General features: G+C 42.4%; 2 protein-coding genes across 3 annotated transcripts in view; one reads left to right on the top strand and one right to left on the bottom strand.

The window, feature by feature from the left end:
* The window catches only part of PTER (phosphotriesterase related), a 28,201-nt gene extending 19,786 nt beyond the window's left edge, over window positions 1-8,415 (top strand). For both annotated transcript variants that reach the window (XM_044425182.1, XM_044425181.1), the window contains exons 4-5: window positions 4,150-4,290; window positions 7,615-8,415. In XM_044425182.1, the coding sequence (XP_044281117.1) occupies window positions 4,150-4,290; window positions 7,615-7,825 (352 nt within the window). In that variant the 3' untranslated portion in view covers window positions 7,826-8,415. The remainder of the gene's footprint in view (window positions 1-4,149; window positions 4,291-7,614) is intronic.
* A 4,177-nt stretch (window positions 8,416-12,592) lies between these two features.
* C1QL3 (complement C1q like 3) lies at window positions 12,593-20,396 on the bottom strand. The gene is made up of 2 exons (XM_044425100.1): window positions 19,809-20,396; window positions 12,593-12,888 (listed from the first exon to the last, which is right to left on the bottom strand). Exons 1-2 carry the CDS (start codon window positions 20,394-20,396, stop codon window positions 12,709-12,711), a joined length of 768 nt encoding a protein of 255 aa, XP_044281035.1. The 3' UTR covers window positions 12,593-12,708.
* Between the last annotated feature and the right edge of the window lie 1,830 nt (window positions 20,397-22,226).

Genomic DNA, 22,226 nt, shown 5'->3' with positions numbered 1-22,226 from the left:
CTACTTGCCTGTCTCAGTGTTAGATATCAGAGTTTTAAAATGAAAATACTTTTTATGGCAAAGAGAACTATATGTTGAGAAGCTGGATGAGTGGGCGATTTTGCACTCGGGTACTGAAATGCTGTCTGCAAGTTATCATTAAGGACTAACCTACTGGCTCAGTACTATCTGCCTATGCGTCCGAGGTGCATGTTCATTTGGAAGCAAATCCTACTGAGTTTGGTGCAACATGTTCTCAAGAAAATTAGCCTGTGGCATAAGCTGGTTTATGTGCATGCAGGCTGGTTGAAGTGATTCACAGCCCATGTTCCTGCTGGGGAAGGATGGTAGCTCAGGGATACAGTGAACATGCTTTGCATGTAGGAGATCCCAGCATGCCACACCTGACCTCCTTAGCAGTCCCAGGTAGAGCTGGGCAAAAGGCTGCCTGCCTTCCTGAATTGGTATAAGGCAGCTCCCTAATTGGTAACTCACATCTGCCACCTTAGCTTCCTTTTCCTCATAGATGGATCAACCCATGTACCCCAAGCCACTTCTACCACAGGTAAAGAATATATGCAGAAGAAATGGTTTTAATTTAAAGAACAAGACAATCTCTAGATCTTGTTCTTCCTCTGTTTTCTTCCACAACCCCCCACCTGTCCCAAAACCTGATGCAATGACGTACTCAGGCTACAATAGATTAGACAAATTCATTCCTGCTGTAACAGCAAGGTGTTCCTCCTTGTGAAAACAAAATCCATAGGACTCCCATAGAATAATGAATGTCCCATCTGTTCAGCAGAAAAATAAAGGCTATATGCGAAGTCAAACTTATATGACCTTGTATGGGTGATGATTTGTTGGTAGTTGACTAAGTATTGATGAGCAGTGCTGATCACTGAAGGCCGGAAGCCATTTGTGGTCATATGTCTTATTGAATTTTTTGGGGTACAGTATATGTAGAACTGATGTTTACTGAAGAATGTCCAACTATGTAACCATGAATTCTCTACTCTGGTGCAGTTGGCCTACATCTGTGGTGTGTGAGCGATAGAGGCACACACACAACTGCTCTCCCTCCCAGGAATTAATTGTCCCCTGCCTTTCTGGTGTTCAGTCATGCAGTCGAAATGGCACAATTCATGTACAAAAAGGAGGTATTGACATGCTTGGAAGAGCCACAAGGGTTGCAGAAGTACCAAAAGGAAAATGCTGGGGGAATACAAACACTAATAGGGAAACTCCCTAAAGCAGCCCATTGAAGACTTGCATGTGCCCCCTGGCTGCAGAATCCTGCCTGCCTGCCTGCTGGTGGTGAAGGAAGAAATGGGAAACTAGAAGGAAGAATGGAGTGGAGTAGCTGGGGAAGGCATGGCTGGCTGAAATGCAGGATTCAGAGCATGCCACGCTGCAGCACTTTAATTTCTCATGCATGATTTTAAACTTCTACAAAAAAGTCTACATATGTTTCCATTCATGTCTAATCATTTGTGAGGCCCTATAAGGAAGTAAAGCGCGCTATGACATTCTCTTCCAAGTGCTATTCTGTCTAGAAGTTTTTCTAGGTTTCCCTGAGTCACAAGCTGTTTGATTATTAAAATCTTAAATAAATTCTATTAAGCAAAAAAGCACGCTGCAACCATAATGTTGATAATAATGGTAGAAGTACAAAGCACTTCCACAAAACGTAAGTTATGCATAGCCATTAAAACAATGCCTTTGGCTGCTAGAGCGCCTAGAACTGTCTCAAGGTTGTAAATGGGAGCTGTATCTATTGCACAGCACTTCGAAAGGCTATTTGTTAAAGCCTCTGATCCTCTGTAAACTAGGATGATAACTTAAAAAAGGATTTTATTAATTACAGTTGGCTATAATGAGACTCCCACTGCTGACAGTTGTGTTTGAACAAGCGTTTTCCTTCACTCACCCCATCTGTTCCTCTTTCTTAATCCCGCTGTTAAGTCATAACATTGAATGTGTGACATCAGTCATTTCCATAGTAACAGACAATAATGTAATTGAGCCAACCCCTAATAACTTTGTGGTATTAAGGAAAAAGAGCACTTAAGTAGTGTGGGTGAGAATTTGTATTTCAAGTAATTCTACTGAATGTTCACCCATAATATTTTTTTGAAGGGTGGGAAGGAAGACTGCCTGAGAATGCAAACAGTTTCATAGCATTCCAGCCCTGCTTACATTTTTGCACACTGACTGATGCCTCTTTATACTTCTCTTTGAGAAGTATAGTTTCAGTACTGCTTTTCTTTTCTGAAAAAGTAGAGCTTTCTTTCACATGCCTTGTGATGTCACATTCTGTGTAGCCAATCAGATTTGACTACATGATGATATTCTGTAGTCAGATCTTTGTAGGGACTACTTCTTGTCTTCTCTTGGGTTCAATGTTTTAAAGGGTCCCCAAAACAGTTACTAAAACGGACATGGGTAGGACATTCCATGGAAGAGTTTTTAAAATAATTTATGCATCCTTCACAGCTCACCCCTATTTCAGCTACAGAAACCCATGTTAATGTCAAATGCACAGGCTAAACTGCTGACAAAAACCGTTTTCATTAAAACTACTCCCAGAATTTTCAGGTAATTAACATTTCTGAAAAAACATTTTAAAATAATCAGAAGGTCAGAAGACAAAGCAGGTGAACAATATCTATATAAATAAATGCATTCCATTACACAAAGGAATTTTCCTTAGGTGAAGAAAACGTCTTCTGAGATCTTGGTCCAAATGCATCAGAGGCACTCTAATATCTCATTGCAGAAAGGAGGAAACAAACAAATCTGGCCTGCATAGTAGCTTTCATACAGAACTTTTCCATAAGTAAAATTATTTGAGGTGTTCCTGACTGGGCCACAGACTGTTAATTAGTCAACAACTCTATCTTCATAAATAACACTATGGTTTTAAAAGTGTAATACCACACACACCCACATACACTAATTGCATGGGTTTTATTCTGATTAAATATACATTTGCTTCGTATTACACATTTGAGGGTGTATTCTGTTTGTTTTATATAAATACGTATTCTTCTTGCTACCATAGGTTAAGATTAAGCTTCATTACAAACTCTATGTGGGGTTTTGATTTCCATGTATGTCCTTTCTATATGGCTCTCCAAGCCCTGACTCTTACTGGTAGTGCATGTGGTGTGGACGGAACCGTGCAAACAGCTCTTCAAGGCTGGGAAGGCGACCTCAGGGAAAGGGGCCACTGGAAAGGGAAGGAAGCAGGACGGACGAGAATATGAGATGTCCCGATGCTGTTCCAGTCTCTTTCCTTCTCCAGGACACACGTCAAAATGGGTGAAAAAGTATTTAGCAGAAATGCGGGGTGGAAAGATGGGGTTGTAAGGATTGCATCTACCACTTTTCTCAGTCTGCATAGGATGTTTGTAAAGCATCCTAGTTGGGGCCTTAATATTCGTCATAGTATTGCATCCTAAAGTCAGTTTTTCTTTGCTATTTTTAACTTTAAAATAGATCAGTTGCAGAACCTTTGTATATATTTTGTTTGGTCTCAGTACATTTTATTTTGAGTTGTTCTAGCTCTCCAATGGTTCACTGTATGGAACTATAAAAGATAGTGCACTTAAAAAGCACCTTGTTGGTCACGTGGATGACAATATATAGTTGCTTTAAAGTTTTTGGAATCTCAGTGCTGGGGAATAGTGAACTTAGGGAATGGTTGTAGTTTGCTTTGAAATGTATCCGTTATCTACATGGACCCCAACAAAAGGTAATTTGTTCTCGTTTGCACTTCCATGATTTAGTGGTGCCAGAAGTGAACATCTGAATAAACACAGAAAAAGTATATGAGAAAGATGTTTGAGGAAAATTTATTTATTATTATGTGGCATTCTCAGTTCATTGATTTTACTCCATAGTGTTGCTGAAGAGCTGAAAAGATATGAAACTAGGATGGCTGTTTAGTCTATTAATAAACAGGATAGGCAGAGAATATGTAAACCTGGCTGGGTCAAAACATCTGCAAGTCTTTAATTAATTTAAGCTGGTTTTTGAAGAATATGAATCAGTTATGAAGCAGTATTTGATCAATTTGTGGACTGTTGTCAAATGAGATAAATGCTTTGGTCAACTATGAGATAAAATTGCATTAAGCATGTTTACACTGTATTTTGATTTCTGCAGGACTATATTTGATAAGACGAAGCTGTTGGAGTTTGCTCAGCTGGGATGCTACTTAGAATATGACCTTTTTGGAACAGAATTTATTTTCTACCACATGAATCCTGATATTGACATGCCGAGTGACAATGAAAGAATTTTAAGGTACATATTTCTAGACACTGAAACTTCTGGCAATGACAGAAGTGCTGTACATTTTAAAAGTGTCACAAACTGAACATGACTGTCAATAGCTGTCGCAATGGCAAGTGCACTAGCTTTCTGTGGATTGTACTCTGGGATTCACAAGTTCAAAGCAGACTTAACGCTCCCAGTCACTAACCTGGAGCTGCTCGAGAATTTTGTTTATTCTGCATTTGGAAGCAGAACGACCTGATTAGCACCTCCCAAATGCAGTTCCAATTCTGCTTTTCTCCAAATTTTGTAATAAATCACCAAAATGTGTGTTACCATGTTATATGACTTTTTGTGTAAATATATTGAAACTCCTACCCCTGCCCAATTAATAGAGAAACAAGCAGAAATGCTATAATGACATGTATCAAAAATCTGGGGCCATCTCCACTTCAACCATGATTAAACTAGGAAGCTGATATTGTTGCATCTCCCTGGGGAGATTCTCACATGTCATTTCTCTGTCTGCAGTCACAACACACCAAATTAGATATGGTAGCACAACATGTGTATTCTGAGTTGGGAAATCCTCAACTGTGGTGGGACATTTGAGGGCCAGCTCTGGAAGAAAGGGAATATTGAATCATTGGAGACTGCGTGTTTCACTCTCTAACAAGCAAAAAACAGATAAGAAGAAAGCACGGGCAAGGAAAAGAGTCAGCATTTAGCCTTGTATCACTGATGCTACTTTTTAGATGGTTCATTCATACCGCATATTTTAGGAAATCAATACTGTAATGTACTCATAATTATTGTAACTCCCTTTTTAAATCTGGCTTCCTGGATAAGTGTTGATGCCATCCAGGATGCTTCTCAACTATAATGTGTAAACTAGTTTCAGAGCCTGCTTAGGAAAGGAACTCCAGTCAACAGTAATAATAGATAAGACCAGTGCAAACGTAATTCTCAACCATACTCATGGCTGTTGAGGAAGAGCTGAGAGAATTAGTACATGAGGGGAGAGAATGTACAGTCCTGTAGGTATCTCCTGATCTCCTAAACAGATTTACAGATTGAAAGTATTGCATTGGTGCCTCTCCTTTACCTACCAACGCCTAATTGACAAAATTATATGCAAAGTGAAACAAAAACCAGTTAGGCAGGAGTATGTCTTTCAACAAAAGAAACATTTGCATGGAAGTTATTGACACACAATACCTTTTACCTGATGGTATTATACCAGATTTCTCCAACCTGGTAGCCTTCAGAGGCATTTGGACCACAACTCCCAGAATTCCCATCCAGCAGGGCCACTGACTGGGAATTCTGGATGTTGTAGTCCAAACATGTCTGGAAGGCACAAGGTTGGAGAAAGCTGGCCTATACAAACCCATACCCCGTGTGGGTGAGGTAGCTTGAACATAGGATCTCAGTGTAACAATATCCCAGTGTAACAATATCGTGCATAAATCCTGCTACAACTCTCATTAGAAAAGACATTCATATAGGAAGAACTGAAGGTATCTTCAGTTGTTTGAGCAACTTGTTGACTGAGCAACTTAGGGTCCTCCTGATTTTTGGTGAGGGTGGAAGGGAATTGTAAGCCAGCATAGCCAACTCTGAGGAATCTTGGCGTTGTAAGCCAAACTTTGAAGGGCCACAAGTTGCTTGTTCTTGGTTTAAAGTATTCTCCCTTCTCAATGTACCCTATAGTACCTTAAATTAACACATGGTGAAATCATTTACGGGACTTCTGGCTGCTTGGCTAATCTGGAAACAATTTTGTGACTAATGCAAGGAACAGATTTTATTGGAGGTTGTGTAGGTAGAAAGACTGTTATCAGTAATGGCAATCGTTTTGTTCCATTCACAATGTGGCACTGCTTTTTTTCCCCAAACTACAGCAATTCCTTCATAATTTCTTCTCAAAGTGGCATTGAGCAGAAATGGCAGTAGGTTTTATATGGATACAAGATTGCCTTTTTCTCAGAATAGTGTGTACATTTATAATAGAAATGCCATTAAACTGCTTTTTTGTATTCAGTTTATTGTTGCTGAACATACTAGGATAACAGGCAGACTGTTTGTTCATTCATAGCCAGCTCATGTTTGACTTGCATTCATCATAGTCATACAAATCAAAATGACCTCGGTGTCTATGTTTGTATAAACATTGGAGGGCGAAAGTATTTTTCAGACTTAACTCATGTTCAGCTCCACTAATGCTGAATAAAAGATTTTTAAATATCCCAATTTGCATGTGGATCTTTAAATAGGTCCTTTGAGACAGCATAGCTTAAAAAAGGTTTTTTATCTGCTAATTTTACAGAATTTTATTGTTGTGCGTTTGTGGGTGGAAGAAATTGTGTGGAGAGACGTTTATATTCCCTTAGGATTATGTTATTGTAGCTGGCTGACTTGATTATTTATTTAATCTATTGATCCAAGGAAGTTTGAGGTGGGGCAGATTACTACCCTCCTGTAATACCTCATTCATATTGATATTTTAATGATTATTAGCTCAGTTGTGATTATGGTGACCTAGTGAAGCTCACTCAGTAATAAGCAGTACAAACTGCTTTCATTGCTTATGGTCAAAGAATCTGGTCTCATCTCTCTATGACAATACCATGCTAATGAGCAGCTGACTCTCCTCCAGCTACCCACTGAATCTGTGACTGAACAGAGATGCTTAGCTGTAGAATGCTGTCTTTTGGACCATAGTGGCCTTCCAATAGGTACTTACTTAAAACATTTTAAAACCATTTTAAAGGTAAAAGAAAACCTTCTCAAGATGGTTTGCAAAATAAACACTTCAAATGATAGTGAAGTAGGCATTTTTTCTTGTAGGACTTACTAACCAGTGATAACAGGGGTCCAGGTCACTCAGAGGCAAAAATTATCTTAGGAATAAGGCTTTGGCTAAGCAGATACAGTATTGGGCACTGTTTTTATCTGTATTTAGTGGCTTACATGCCTGGAAGGGTACCTTAAGGCAGAGTGCTCGTGGATACCCCTGGAAACACCAGATTCATTCAGCTGATTTTTCACTTCTCCCACTGAAGCTGCAATATTTGAAAACATTCCATGACTGACTGTATGTCCTTGAACATTTTGGATGCTCGTAAATATTGTTATATCACAGTGTTAGCCCATAGGTGATATGCATGAGCAGGGTGGTGTTGGGATTGGTTTTCTTTTTTTACTGGTTATTTAGACATAATCTGTATTTTTAAAGATGCCAGAATACACCATTTAATTAAAAATACAGTCCAAGTCTGTATGAAAGAATTATTTCAATACCGTTGCTCAATCAAATATATTGACAGATGTGAATTTATCTGTATTTTGCAGGGTTCGGATGCTGATTGATGAAGGTTATGAAGACAAAATTTTAATTGCTCATGACATACACACAAAGAATAGATTAAAGAAATATGGGGGTCATGGGTATTCTCATATACTTGAAAACATAGTCCCCAAAATGATTGCTAGAGGCATATCTCAGAAGAAAATTGATAAATTGTTGATAGCAAATCCCAAGCAGTGGCTGACTTTTAAATAGAAATATGTAAGTACTGCTGTGATCAGATTTACATCAATGAAAATTTAAATTTGAAACTTAATTTTTATCTCAATTAAAAATACTACTTTTAAATAGGATTGTAAAGAATGGATTGACAAACATCCATGTAATTAAAGCAATTGGAGAGCCTCCAATAACACATTGGCCAGATTGAATGCTAGTGTGAACAGTTAGATTGCACTAAAATTCAGTGGGTAAAATCATACAGAATAAGGTGTGTTTCTGTTGATTTCAATAGGTTTAAACTGCCATTCCTCCACATCAAATATTGGCCATTAGACTTAAAAGTACCATTCTGTGCAAATCTACTTAGAAGGCTTTTTGTGATATATAAGTACTCCCAAGTAAGTGTGTATTGTATTGCAGCCTAAGTGAACCAAAGTGCAGTTTCTCCTGATCATGGCTTTTTAAGGTCAAAAAGTTCCTTTTATTTTATAATCAACAAAGGAGTTAGATTGTTAGCTTTTATTGGAAATGCTGTTATCACAAATTATTGTGAAGAGACAATACCAAAAGTCAAAATATATATTATTTAATGAGCTGATGTAATAAAGCCCATAATTTACAAATCAGTTTGTCAAGATATTTTTTAAAAGAAAAGCTTGCCTTGTTATCGTTTTCTGTGATGTGCTCCTAAACAAAAATAAATGATTTATCTAAAAAAAAGTTTTATCTGCTGAAAATAATCATTTAACATCAAGTTTCTTATGCTTTAAACATGCCAACCATTAGATATCTTGCAGCATCAATTCCCAACTTGGTGCCCTCCAGATTTTGGATTTCAACTCCCATCAGTTCCAGCTATTATGGTCAATGGGCAAGAATGCTGGAAACTTTAATTCACTGTATCAGGGGGACACCATTTTCTTGGTGGCTCTTTAAGTCCTTGTTAATGTCATGTTCACTGTCTAGTGCAATTGAATAAAGATACTGCATGCATATGCTGGGCCCTTCTCACCTATTCCAAATAGCAGCATTCTCTATTGCATTCAGAGCTACAACAGAAATTTCTGCTGCCCAGAAAAAGGAAAACAGGCTCATCTGCATAGATGAATCTCTTTCGCTGGAACATAACTTCAGACATGCCATTTGACTCCTTAAAGAAAAGCCCCAAAGCTCTTCAGTTTTTTCTGTCAGTCAGTCGGGATATCAACTATCTTTTCCATCAAGCTCAGTTATGAACTCAGTAGAGAAAGTAAGGCCTAGTTTAACCCCCACAAAAAAAACCAGTACAGTGAATGCTTGCATTGAGCCAAAATAGAAAAGAATCACTGCATCAATTCATAAATTGGCATATCATCAGGTGAATTTGAGTTGAATTGTCCAATCGAATGAAACAGTAATCTTTTGAGATATGCTGTTTTATGGGAAACATTTTTGCAATACATAAAATGGTGGAACACTATTATGAATGAAATGCCTTCTAAAAAGGGAGAAGATAATGGAATAATACCATAATTCAACAACTGCTTTAGAGAGAGCGGATTTTTTTTTACCTTTTTAATATATAATTTACACACATCTAGAAAATAAAGAGACAGGATTGTGAAAGAAAGGAATGGTATTTGGAGTACAGAGACATGGTACACCTCATGTTCAAACTAAAGTTGAGAGAGAGAGAGAGAGAGAGAGAGAGAGAGAGAGAGAGAGAGAGAGAGAGAGAGAGAGTTGAAGGAGAAACTAAGTTCCTATTACTACTCTTACTCTGCATAAAAAAAACAAACATTTGGGCTGCAGTCCTCTATACACTTTCCTTGGAGTCTATCCCATAAAGTCAGTAGGACCTGCTTCTGAGACTTGCACTGTAAATACCTTTACTGCTTCTCTTGTGGATGCTCTCCAACATGCTGACTGTAACCACTTTTTACATGGTGATAATGCCTACTGGTTTCAGCAGAAAATAATTTCACATAAATACATTTACAAGTGGTAGCAGCAAACATATCAGGAAAGTGCTTCACACATGGACTTCCACAGTACAATTAAGGGTCTCCTAGAAACTCCACTATAAATTGTTAATGGGTATTTTAAAGAATTACTCCAGAACACATTATGTATAGAAGCACTAATGTGTCAAAGGCTTTTTTATGGAAATATAATTGAAAAGTCCTTTCTGAGCCCCTTTATATAAGAAAAATAGGCTAAAATAAATATTTTCCCACATTTGATACTTTCTCCTTGGCATAATTTTCTTCTAACAATATACATATATTAAACAATTCCATTATTTATTCTTCAACCTAGTGCTTAAAAGATATCCTTGTATTGGACTAATGATGAAACAAATCACAAATGCATTTTGTACCCTTTGATGTGTAATCCTATACCTATCTACCTATATCTAAATCCAAATGAGGCCAATGGCACACATTCCCAGGTGAATAGGTATAAGATTGCATCTAGTATTCCTGTAACTCCATGTAATGGTTTGAGGCAGTAAAACTTGTAAATATATAAAAAAGTTAATAAAAACCAAAACAGAAACTAGAAATTTATATACAAGATTAGTTGCTTCAGAATACTCATTCTGGCCGGACTGAGAATAATCCATGAAAAACACGTGTCTTCAGGGGTCTTGTTATTAATATATCTGTGTAGTAGAGGCTGTAAGGGCAAGTACAAAATGGTAAGCTGGATTCGGAATTGGGTGCATGCAGCTGGGCTGACAGAAAAGGATTCTATGCTCGCTCTTATGACAACCACTCCAGCCCCTTGAAAACGCTACACAGGGGGTCCCGAGGCTTTACTTGCTGCAGAAGGGATCCCTACAATTTGGGCAGAAGCACATTTCCATGACAAAGCCCTTCCATCCACTGAATCCAATCTAGTATAAGGAATAGTATTCCAAATAGTATTCAGCATTCAGCTACAGACTCATATGCCAAAACCATTATCACTTTTCACAGTTGTAAAATTAGGCTTACACTGGCCTGTGTTACAGGATTATTACAGAAATAATAACGGGAGCAATGAAAAACTATCTGCCCATGCTCAGTGCAATCCAAACCACAGATAATGGCAGATTTGATTATGGTGTTTGCCATTTTTCTGGCACTCCTGTGTAGCAGCCTATTAGCATGATCCATCTTGTACACATTGTGGGACATACTCCTCTACGGTTAGGTTTACTGTTATAAAAATAGCCAGGTACCAACATTCATTCTGTCACATTCCAGCATGACCCTATACATACTTCTCCAGAAATAAGTCCCATTGGACCCAATGGGAATTAACTTCTGAACAGACATGTACAGCATTGCACTGCAAGACACCTCTCATTTCATATATACACAGATCATTGCTTTGGGCACTTGCTTCCTGAAAGTGCTGAACTATATGGAATCACTTTCTGCAAACAAATGAATCTAATAGGGTAGGTCCTTCCTAATGTGATTGGCACCATGTTCAAAAGGAAGGTGCTGAGTGGGCACCACTATCCCTGTTTGGTTGTATTAATCTATATACTGCAAACACTTTGGAAAGCATCACAGGACAGAAGGTTCTGTACAGCTGTAGCTATTTGCAGATGGAACCCGACAAACTGGAACAGGAAGAAATTGTGCAGGTAAGCGTAGGCTCAAATGGGGATTGATGCCATTGAGTTCTATGGAAGAAAGTAAATGGGTTACATTTGGCAAGATATTAGAACAGGAAGCAGTAAAACATGCTTCCCTCACCGTAATCACTAAGAAACTGGCCACAGAGCTTGATTGATTGATCACTACAAAAATGGTGCTCCCGAGTGTCAACTCTTACTGGTTTTCCAAATAGGTCAATGGCACTCATTCATTCCTGTGGTTGCACTTGAAGGCATTTACAGTGAAAGAAGATATGCACAGCTGCATGGTGGCCAGGAATATCACACATTCAGCTTGGCAGAAAAACAGTAAAGACCAGATCATATTCCTAATGAAAATTTCAAGCTGTGCCTTTAACTTCCTTATCAGGCTATGGCATTCTTTATTTAAACTATTTCACAGAGCCTTCATGTTCCATGCTTTGCTCGCACGCATGCAGATTCAGAGCCCTGCATGCACTTCAGTGAACCTGCGGCCTTCCTGCTTGTGCACAATGTCCACTGACGGCAGTGGAGGCAGCACACTAGCATGTACAAATGGATTACGCATGGATTTTTCTCCCTCCCTCGAATGGAATGGAACACGCTTTCCGGGTGCTGGAACTCTGTTAAACTCTGTGATGCTCCTACCCCAGTAAGAAATCACTGAACTGGAGCAATAGCAGAAAACTAGACACAACTGTGCTGCAGATATTAAAACATGTGATGTTCACCTCTCTGCAGTAAAATTAGAACTAAGATGTGAAGCAGGTTCATTTCTATTTCTAGGTAGTAAGGGAATACAAGGACTAGGCAAATAATTCCTTTGAAGGGAATGAAAATTTAGTTACATCTTTTTTATTGTAAAATCATTCCTCACCACATACTATGAGTTGGCTCCACACGCATCATAGTTAGCAGGTCAGTCACAAGTACCAAAGCTGATGGATGGATAAAAGCAGCAAGATCATAGCACACCAAAAGTATATAAGCTGAAGAAATAATTCAGTGCCTTAAGGTTTGTTTCTTTTTCTTTCTATAAAAGTTGTGATCTATATAAGACTTCATTCACATGGACACTAACAACAGGGAGTATTTTGCTTTGGTGATAGTGGATCACACATCTGTTTAACTTGCTCTATATTTTAACACACTCTTTCTCTGGGTTGTACAGACGTGAGTCAGGTAGCCTTTGGCCCCATTACTGAGGTGTCCACAGCCAGTATCCTCTGGGATTCTTGATTCATTGATTTTTGCCACGTGAATCCATCACTTAGAAGAATGTGATTTAGTTCTTGACTCATTATCAGTCAGCATAAATTATAAATCCAGAAAATGTGCTGTATTTGTTGTTGTTTCCTCCATGTGCTTTTCCACCATCTAATTTTATGTAGACTTCATCTCCTGGCTCCAAATGCAGAACTACACTGTTACTGGCATAATCATAATTTTGATCTGCATCCTGAGCGATTGCACTGGCTCGCACCTAAATAAAACAAATGCATAAAAACTTGATTTACAATTGTAATACTGGTAAGCACTGCAGAATGAAACAAAATTATTGTAAGAATTTTTTGTCCGCTACCACTGTGGTCACCAACCATAGCAGCAGATTCAGCTGTAGCAAAACATTTACACTTAAGCCACTAACCGTCACCTTATTTGCTTGAATATTCCTCCATCCTTCAGCAGGTATCCCTAACCAAAAACTTCCTTCTATTACTAAATCGACACACTATGCCTTTATTATGACCCCCTTTCATATCCCATCTTTTCCAAAGATCAGGGAAGCACAAATGCATAAGGGTTATTCCATTTCATTCTCACATTCGGCTGAGATCCAAAGTCATTTTATGAGCAGATTCAAAATCAGTACTTTGCAATTCATCACTAGCCACTTCACCCAACTGGTACTCTCTACTTAGGCCAAGATACAAAGAATGGTGAAACCAGTTCCATGAGTCCAGAAGAGCTCCAGACTGGATTCCCTTGGAACCATATCTCCTATGATGTGTGACAAACCATAGAGAGTGTTCAAAAGTGACTTGTAATATGACATGGGAAACTGAGAAGAAACGGCACACATTCCACCAGGCTAGTACAACCTCACATAATAAAACAAGGTGGAGAGGGGAAACCTTGGCCACAGTCTTCGGTACAGATTCAAACAGAGGTAGCAGTCTAACATTGCACTTGACTCCTATTTGTTCAGGATCAGAATCAGGCCTATTATAAAATGGTATGAGGTGATCATAGAGGTGGAGCCTGGGGATAAGAACAGAAAACAATCACTTGATGCCTTGACTCTTGAATCAGTGGATTGTATTGCTGAGATTAAATTTACATAGGACATAGGAAGAACAGGCAGCACCCCAATATAGTCAAGTCAAACTCACCAAATGAGTGTGGTTTAAAAGTCATTTGTTAAAATAGGAGTAACTACATAATATCACCATTTCCCCATTCATTATGATCTTCTTAGAAATATTCAGTTCTGCGTAATAAACAGCATTTTAGAAGTCATCAAGCTTTAGGTTTTGCTTATGTTCTAAAGCACTATATACTAAATTTGAGATAATTAAGAAACTGTCTTTGGAACCTTGAATCAACTTTGCTCTTAGTCCAGCATGTAATTAAAGTGCAGGAGCATATACTCCAGCTTAATCGAATGTAATCATTCTGATGGTTTATATGTAGTTTAGTTACAAGCCTAAACTATTTAACCTTTTATTTGTACACAGTTTATATTACTGCAGCATACCACCTGCCTGTTCTTATTCCAGCAGTTATACAGAGCTGTTAGTGATTTATGTGTTTTTGCAAACCTAAACTAAGAAATAATGCATGGCTTGGCGTACAATCTGCTGTATTTTTATCTTTTCAGAATTGGAAAAAGTACAATAAGGAAAAAATGTCCATGAATGCCTTTCGATGAAAGGTTTTCAAATTAAATTTTCATGTGATATGATCCCATATTAATACAGAAGTGTTAACAATGCATAAGACTTTTCACCATACTAGATCTCATAGGGTATTATGAAGCTTAGAAATCAGAGAAGCAGGAAAAACTCTTCTTCTGCATCATATAACAAGGTTCAGAAAGGCTTAAAAGATTTGTAATTGCTTAACGAATGTTCTAATTTAAACTGACATAATGTATAATGATACATCCTAGGTAGTTCTGCTTTGGATTCATTGCTTCAAAAATATTACATTGTTTATTGAAGTGATCTATCTTGACCACTCTTTAAGCAGTAACTACTATATAGTCTATTTTCTAACGATTAATGAGCATCTGGAAGGAGCTGATGGCCTCAGACCATTAGCAGCAGAAATATTCATTGTTAGGAACTATCCTTTTCTGAGAACATTACTGATATTACAAATAGTAAAGCAATAGAAGGTGTGTTGGGGGGTGTTTGAATGATTATATTAACATGAGTTGAAGTGAATTGATGCCTGAACTGTATTAAATGACTCCTTAAATTATTTCTCAAATTCTACTCACAGTGTATTTTGATGCTACATATTGAATTCTGTAACATTTTATATTACAACTACTATTTTTTTTCCTGTCACAAAGTGGCATGAATTGTGCTACTGGCTTTAGCATTAAATGTACTTCATATATCATTATGAACTCTATATAGAGACAGTGGACACACTCCGCAGTAATGGACATTGTCTGCACTACAAGAATCGAAAGATTTATTGATTGAGCTCCTAAAAATACTTTGCAGATTGCAGTCATTTTGTGTACAGCTACAATGCCTTGAGTCTGTATTAACCTCAATCCTATCTCCATGTGCTGCCTTTATGATCTCTTTACCTCTTTTGTTGTTATTGTTGGTAGCCAATGCAATTTCTTTTTAAAGCCTACAAGGACAGTCTCAGAAGAATCTTAAGTGTATTGCTGCAGATGTTAAAGGTGTCTCAAAATTAAAACAATTAATGTGGCATACGTTACATAAGTTTCATGATTGCTCACCTCACTGAGCAGTAGAGGTATACAGGGACATTAAAACTGCAAACAAACCAATTATGTTATAGTCTCAGCACTTCTATATTTAAGCTAACTATTAAGGAAGGCAATGTGTTACATGGGAGTCCTTCAGATATCCAATATACATTGCTCTTGAATTATTTTTTTGTTTCTCTACAAGTCATATACACTTCCAGCACTGATGTTTTCTTTCATTACAGTACTGAATCTGAAACACTTTGCTCTCTTCAGAAGGTAATTTGTCCACCCCACAATATTTTGTATAGAAAATTCTACTATCACAAGTCATTAGCCGTTAACTTTTTAAGATCAAAGCACAGTCCCTCATCCATAAAACAATGTATTCACACTACTCACGAATATAAAAAATTGGCATAAGGTTTTCTTATGACTGCATAAACTAAACTCAGTACCGCGTGATCGATATTTGCCTGTTCTGTTTGCATAGTGACTAAATTAAGCAATTTATAAATGTCTAGGATTATGTACTTAGTCTATCATCAGGCTTATTTTAATATTTATGATCATAAAAATGTCATACAGTGTACAATTTTTATTTCCATCTAGGATTAAAGAGATGCAGGCATTTTTAATAACCAAAAAAGTGAAACTTATTTTATCTGTTAACAAGATAAATGTATATGTGAGACATGAAAACTGATTGTTCTGTATTTAACGTTTAACAATGTGGTATCATTTTAAAAGATACTATTTATGTAAGAGGCATTAACTAATTTGATTAATTACTACTGATGTCCTCATGCTTTCATTTTTACAGTACTTGTGAGAAACAATAAACAAAAAGGTTAAGTGGCATATCAGATTAATTTACCAGCCTTTGATGCTCCCAATCTGTGATCCTGTATTCAACGCAAAGCTGGAGTGACTGAAAGGGGCTCTCATCTGGTTATGGTACACTGGTATTCCCCAGTACCAGTGTTCAGCAATTTCAACTTCATTATTCTGCCTTTCAGGAGAAAAAAAATCCCTTCAGTCTCAAGTACTTTACATAGATATGGAAACCCATATTGCAGCTTTTCTGAAACCATGGTCAGAATTCAGCAAAATCATGTTCACTGTGCTATCTGTAATGATAGTTCATATGTAAAAAGCAAATAATAAAAGGGGACCTGCAATATTCTGAGGTAGTCTCTGTAAAACTGAATGCAGCAGTCAGTGAACTCCCAATGAATAAACAGTGCCATTTTTGCTTTCTATACAGCCCCTAGCACAGTGTGGACATAAATATGTGGTAGTAAATGGAAACCCTACAACACTTTCTAATAAGGATGCCTTATTTATGTTTATTTCTAATCTTACAAGTAGCATGGTTTGATAAAATGTTACTTTTTAATTCCACCTTTATGGAATTAAATATCTATATGTAACTATGCATGTGCCTGTAATGATTGTCGTCATACATATTTTGATCCATGAGCTAACAACTGGACATTGCGGGGCAACTTCTGACCAATTTTCTTACCTATCCAGTGATCAATCTTGCTTACACAGAGAATAATGAAGGCAAACAAGTATACAGATATGTTAACCACATCTATGTATGTATATGACAGCCAAATCCCTGGGGGCCACTTAAGAGTCAAAGGAAGCAAGCAATTGTAATACCATTTAAACTAATTAAAATGGATGATTCCTATGTCATTTATCCAGTGAATCTCATGATATTTAATGTTTGGCCTAGTGAAGAACTGCAGAGGGGAAGGGAGAGAGGAAGCAATGGCTCAAATAAGAATGTTTGTTTGGCTTTAATTTTGCCAACAATTGGAAAGGAATGCTTTTTTTAAAAAAGCAGTATCGCAATAATATAGTAACACAACCCTCACCCTGACAAAACCTTACTCCCCGGAGTACAATGCTATTCATCTATCTGCTTATGTCATTGCAATGCAAAGGTAAGATTTTTAGTCTGCAATCCTATGCACACTTACCCAGCGGTAAGCCCAACTCTTTAACTGAGGTTTTTTCCCAGTAAACATGCATGGATTTTGTTGTGTGTGTATTGCCATAACTCCATAAGCTTGGTTTTAATCGTAGCAGTGATAGTAATGTATTGATTTATTCCATTTCTGTACTGGCCAGCGGCTGACACTTTCTGGGCGGCTCACAAAATGGCTTGAGTTCACCACTTCTCCTCATGGCATCCACCTCAAAGCAACTATTTTTGCTCCCCTAACGGTCTTTGCTTGCCGTTCTCTTCATGTTTCCCATACTTATTCTAGCATTTGACGCTCGCGCGCTTGCTTTCATATGTTGGGCTCTAACAGGATTTTTCTTTCATTATTGCAAAACTGCGGAGTAAGAGAAAATTGCCGTTGTTTCCCTTCCCTTGGCATTTTCTTCCCGTTTAATTTCTCACGGGGCAGGTGCATTCCCTAGCGATCCCTTTGGTCAATCCTTTGCCGAATCGGGGCGCAATCCTGCACACACGTCCGTCCGTGAGAGTCGGTCAGTCCCACTGCACTGCAGCAACGCCATTCCACGCGGTCTCCTCAAAATTACAGCCCTCTGTTGCAGTACAGTGGGGCTGAATCCCCACGACGCCACGCGTGCCTAGAAAGAGTCCCCTGCGCTTGCAATGGAGCCGTCTTTCGAGGGAAGTTTGGGGTGGACGCGCCGAAAGTTTTCTTCTCGCCATGCGGCAGGCATTGCTCCTTCTGCTCCACGCAGCCGCCACCTTTTCCTTTCCAAAAGGGGCTCTGCCGCCACGAGGCTGGCCCTTAGCAGAAGCGCCGCTTCACTCGGCCCCCGTCCTCCGTTAGCGGTCTGCGGCTCGGTCTTTTGCACAGGCCGCGGGGGCGCAAAGCAAACTGCGGACGCTGGCCCGGAGAAGGAAAACGCGGCCTTTCGCCGGCCTCTCTCCGCCAGCCGTTGTTAGAGGCGAGGCCCTTGCACACACGTAAGGCCGCCATAGTGGAAGTAAGTCCGGGCACCGGGAAAGGAGAGAGCGGGGCCCTGTGCTACCCCACGAGCCCGCCTCGCTTGCTTACTTCCCAGGTCGCTTCCCAGACTGTGTCGCACTTCTCGGCCCACCAGGGGAACCAGCGGCCCCTTCGCCATAACCCGCGATAGGCCGCCTCTTCCTCCTCTCGGAACCTCTCATTCACCTTACCTGGGCAGGTTTTGACCTGCCGGCCCTCTTTCCTGGGGCTGACCCGCCCCTGCCCTACCGTGCCATCTTCCCTATACGGAGGACTGAACGGCCCGCAGCATGCTCCAGCTACGGCCGCCAAAGCGCTCTTCCAGGGCCCCGACCCCCTTCCTACCCGCGCTGCTCTTTGGGGCCACATCTCCCATCCCCTCCGTTGCCAAATGACTCTCCCGCTCCGTTTTGTTCTTTTCCACGCGGGAGGGAAACAAAGCGCCCGGGCCGATCATCCACATTCTGCTCGACCGTGATAGGCAAGGGAAGGGACCACTTAGTCCAAAAGTCACGTACAGCGAAAGGGGGAGGAAAAGGGCGCTCCAGCATGGGCGATGGATCGTGGGCACACGCGGGGGGGGGGGGGCTCAGGAGTAAGGAAAGGCACAACCCGGCGCATGTTTAGACAGACCCATCCTACAATTCCCAGCATTCCACAGCCAGCCATGCTTAGTTTGCTCATAGGCGCTGCATGGGGAAGGCTGGAGACTGTAGGATTTGGGTTTGCCTAAACACGCGCCGGATTGCGCCTTAACGCAGTTTAAGTAATCCCGAGTAGGCATCAATCCTTACTCCACAGTTCACGCATACTCATTGAAGCCGCTGGGCATGGCGGCGGAAGCAAGCTAAACTGATCGCTCCTTTACATGCGCTCACTTGCCCTTTTTTCCCCAGCTCCAATTCCCGCTCCGTTGCTGCTTCCTGAAATTACCGAAGCTCCTTTCCAGAAGCCAGGCTCAGTCCCGGAACACCTCAGCAGTCCCGGGCTCTGCTGCCCATCCTACTCTCACTTCCTTACCACGTGCAGACTGAACGTGTGAAATTAGCAGTGTTTTCGAATACCTTGCGTTGGAGTCAAGGCATCCTTTGAATTTAGCATCTTTCCAACACCCATGTCTTTGGAACACCCCCTCCCCGCAAGCCCGCATACACACGTACTTTTCTGCCAGCTATCCCTTGCAGGCGGCGGCCCTCTCCCCATTCCGCTTAATTGGGTTGGTGTTAGGATTGCCACCTTTTCTCGAAAGCATTGCCCGCAGACATTCAACAGGTGAAGCTTGGTCTGTTGAATTTCTGCCGGCTGAGCAGCAACCCAAGGGCATGGAGAGTGCTGCCAAGACAGCCGGGCATCAGAAGGTGGGTTGGGATTCCCCAGCCACGGCGTCCCGAGCGCCGCCTCGCTCCCCGCGGCCCTCCCGCGCTTGCCTCCTGCTCCCACCCACCGGCTCTCCCGCGTCCGCACCTGGTTGTTCTTGCAGAGGTCTGCCCACATGCTGGTGCCGTCGCCGCCGCGCATGAGCACGTGGTAGGTGAAGAAGTAGATGCCGGGGATGGAGCAGGTGAATTTGCCCGTGGTGGGGTCGTAGTGGTTGCCCAGGTTGGTGACCACGTCGTCGAACTTGAGCACCTCGTAGCCCTCGTGCTGCCGCTTCAGGCCCGCGTAGAAGGCGATCTTGGGCACGGTGCTGTAGGTGGCGGCGCTGATGGCCCCGGCCGCGTTCAGGCCCGGCGCCCCCGGCGGGCCCGGCAGCCCCTGCCGGCCGGGCTCGCCCTTCTCGCCCGGCGGGCCCACGGGCCCCGGCGGCCCGGGCTCCCCCGGGGGCCCGCGCGGCCCGGCCTTGCCCGGCCGCCCGGCCTCGCCCTTCGGGCCCTGGATGAAGGTGGGCAGCGACTGCATGAGGCCCCGGTCGGGCGTGGCCGCCGTGCTGGGCGCCTTGGTGCCGCCGTAGGGGTCGCAGACCATGCGGCAGGTGCCCAGCATCTCGTAGTGCGCCGACGTGCCGGCCGAGCTCACCAGCACCGGGATGAGGATGACCAGCAGCAGCACCATGACCACCCCCAGCGCGCCGGCCGCGATCAGCCGGCGCCTGCTGCCCACCAGGCGGCTCAGCGCAGGGCGATCCTCTTGTCTGCTTTTGGACAAAATCTTGATGGCGGGACGGGCACTTCCTCGAGCCGAAATCACCGCGGGGCAGCGTCCCCGCGTCCCTGGGGGCTTCTCGCCCTCTTCCTCCCGGCGGCGGGGAGGGACGCGCGGAAAGGCGTCGTTCGCCAGATCCCAGAGGCGAAGTCCCGGTCGCCCTCTTGCTCCGCCGCGCTGCCTTCCCGGTCTGGGGCACCTGTGGCTGCCGCCGCCGCCGCCGCTACCCTGGAGAGGAGCCGCTCACACTTTTATGCAGCTGCTGGCGATCGACTTTTTTTTCCCGCCTGTGCCAGCTCGAATCAAGTTCCCTTCTGCTCCTCCCGGTCGCCTCGCTCGCTGCCTTCCCGCGGGGTTTTTTTTCCTCCCCCCTCTCTCGCCTCTTTTCCACCCCTTCCTTCACTCATTCATTCCGAGTCCTCCGCGCAGCACCAACTCTCCGAGGGCAGCCGAGAGCCGCCTGCTCGCCCCGCTGCGTGCGAGAGGCAGACGGAGGAGCTCGTCCTCAGCCTTGGCTGGCTCCCTTGCCAGAGCCGCCGGGCCCCCGAAGCCGCGCTCGCTCGCTCGCTCCCTCGCTCTATCGCTCGCTCGAGCTTAGCACAGGCGTCGAGCGCACGCAGCCGCTCGCCACGACAAGAGGAGGCTGGCGAAGGCGCCGGGGTAATTTATAAGCGCCCAGAAGCGCAGGGGAAAAGGGGAGACGCTTTGGCATCTCATCCCAGCATCTGCTCCGCTCATCCCACTCACGGAGAGTTTGGCATCTCACTGACAAGTGTGGGGAAATGTTTTCCTCCCCTCTTCCTCCCTCTCCCCCCCGCCACTATCCCCCCCCCCCCCCCCCCCCCCAGACCAGAGAAACGCGCGCTTTTCCCTTGGTGGGCCGGGGGGGGTAACGTTTTTTTGGGGGGGGAATTGGGGGGGGGGGGGGTCTGCGAAGCACCTTTTGGATAACCTTCAGATCACTGGTCCAGAATTTAAAGGTCAAACCTGCTTCTTGTGGAATGCCCCCCCCCCCACGCCCCAGCAGCCTCTGCCTGTCATATGAAATATCCCTTTGACTAGCAGGGCGGTGCATTTCTATTCACCCCAGCAAAAGCCATTCGGAAAAGCCCCCCTCCTGCCACTAGGATGTGCGGGGAGGATGTCTCGCTAACTAAAACACATGGGAAAACCTCACCTCACGCTCGGTGTTGCTGTAACTCATAAGCAGAGAATGAGACACTCGTGGGCTACAGATGGCTTCTCCCTGCCTTTTGGCCAAACACTATCAATCTGCAGCAGTGAATAAAAGAGCTTTCATTCCTTTATGGAAGTGCCACTTTGGAATCTAGTCAAAAGTAGATTAGGCTAAGAGTCACCGCAGTGTAGGTTTTCCCTGTAAGAAGAGGCATGTGAGAAACAAGGAAGAAGTTTCTGTGCCAAGTCGGAGTACATTTTTCCCCTCAAGCAGGAATTGTTGCTGGACTGACTCCTCTTTCCTTGCACAGCGTTCTGCTCACGCGCGCGCACGCTCACTCGTCCCATGCTGGTGGTGGAGGCGAATGTCCCTAGTAAGGTGAGCGTGCCATCTGACTTCTGTGATTTGAGCAGTAGTTCTCTGAAGCAGCTGTTAAGCAAGGACCACTTCTTATGACTACAAGGAAGAACAAAGCTGCATTGAACAAATAGACTGAATTGATTCCTAAATCAGGCTTCTGCATTCGGGAGCAATTGGACGTCAGTCAAACGTGGGTGACATTT

The sequence above is a fragment of the Varanus komodoensis genome, unplaced genomic scaffold, assembly GCF_004798865.1.
Source record: "Varanus komodoensis strain SLA01 unplaced genomic scaffold, ASM479886v1 scaffold15, whole genome shotgun sequence".
Taxonomy (NCBI): Eukaryota; Metazoa; Chordata; class Lepidosauria; order Squamata; family Varanidae; genus Varanus; species Varanus komodoensis.
This window is presented reverse-complemented; position numbering and strand designations above follow the sequence as displayed.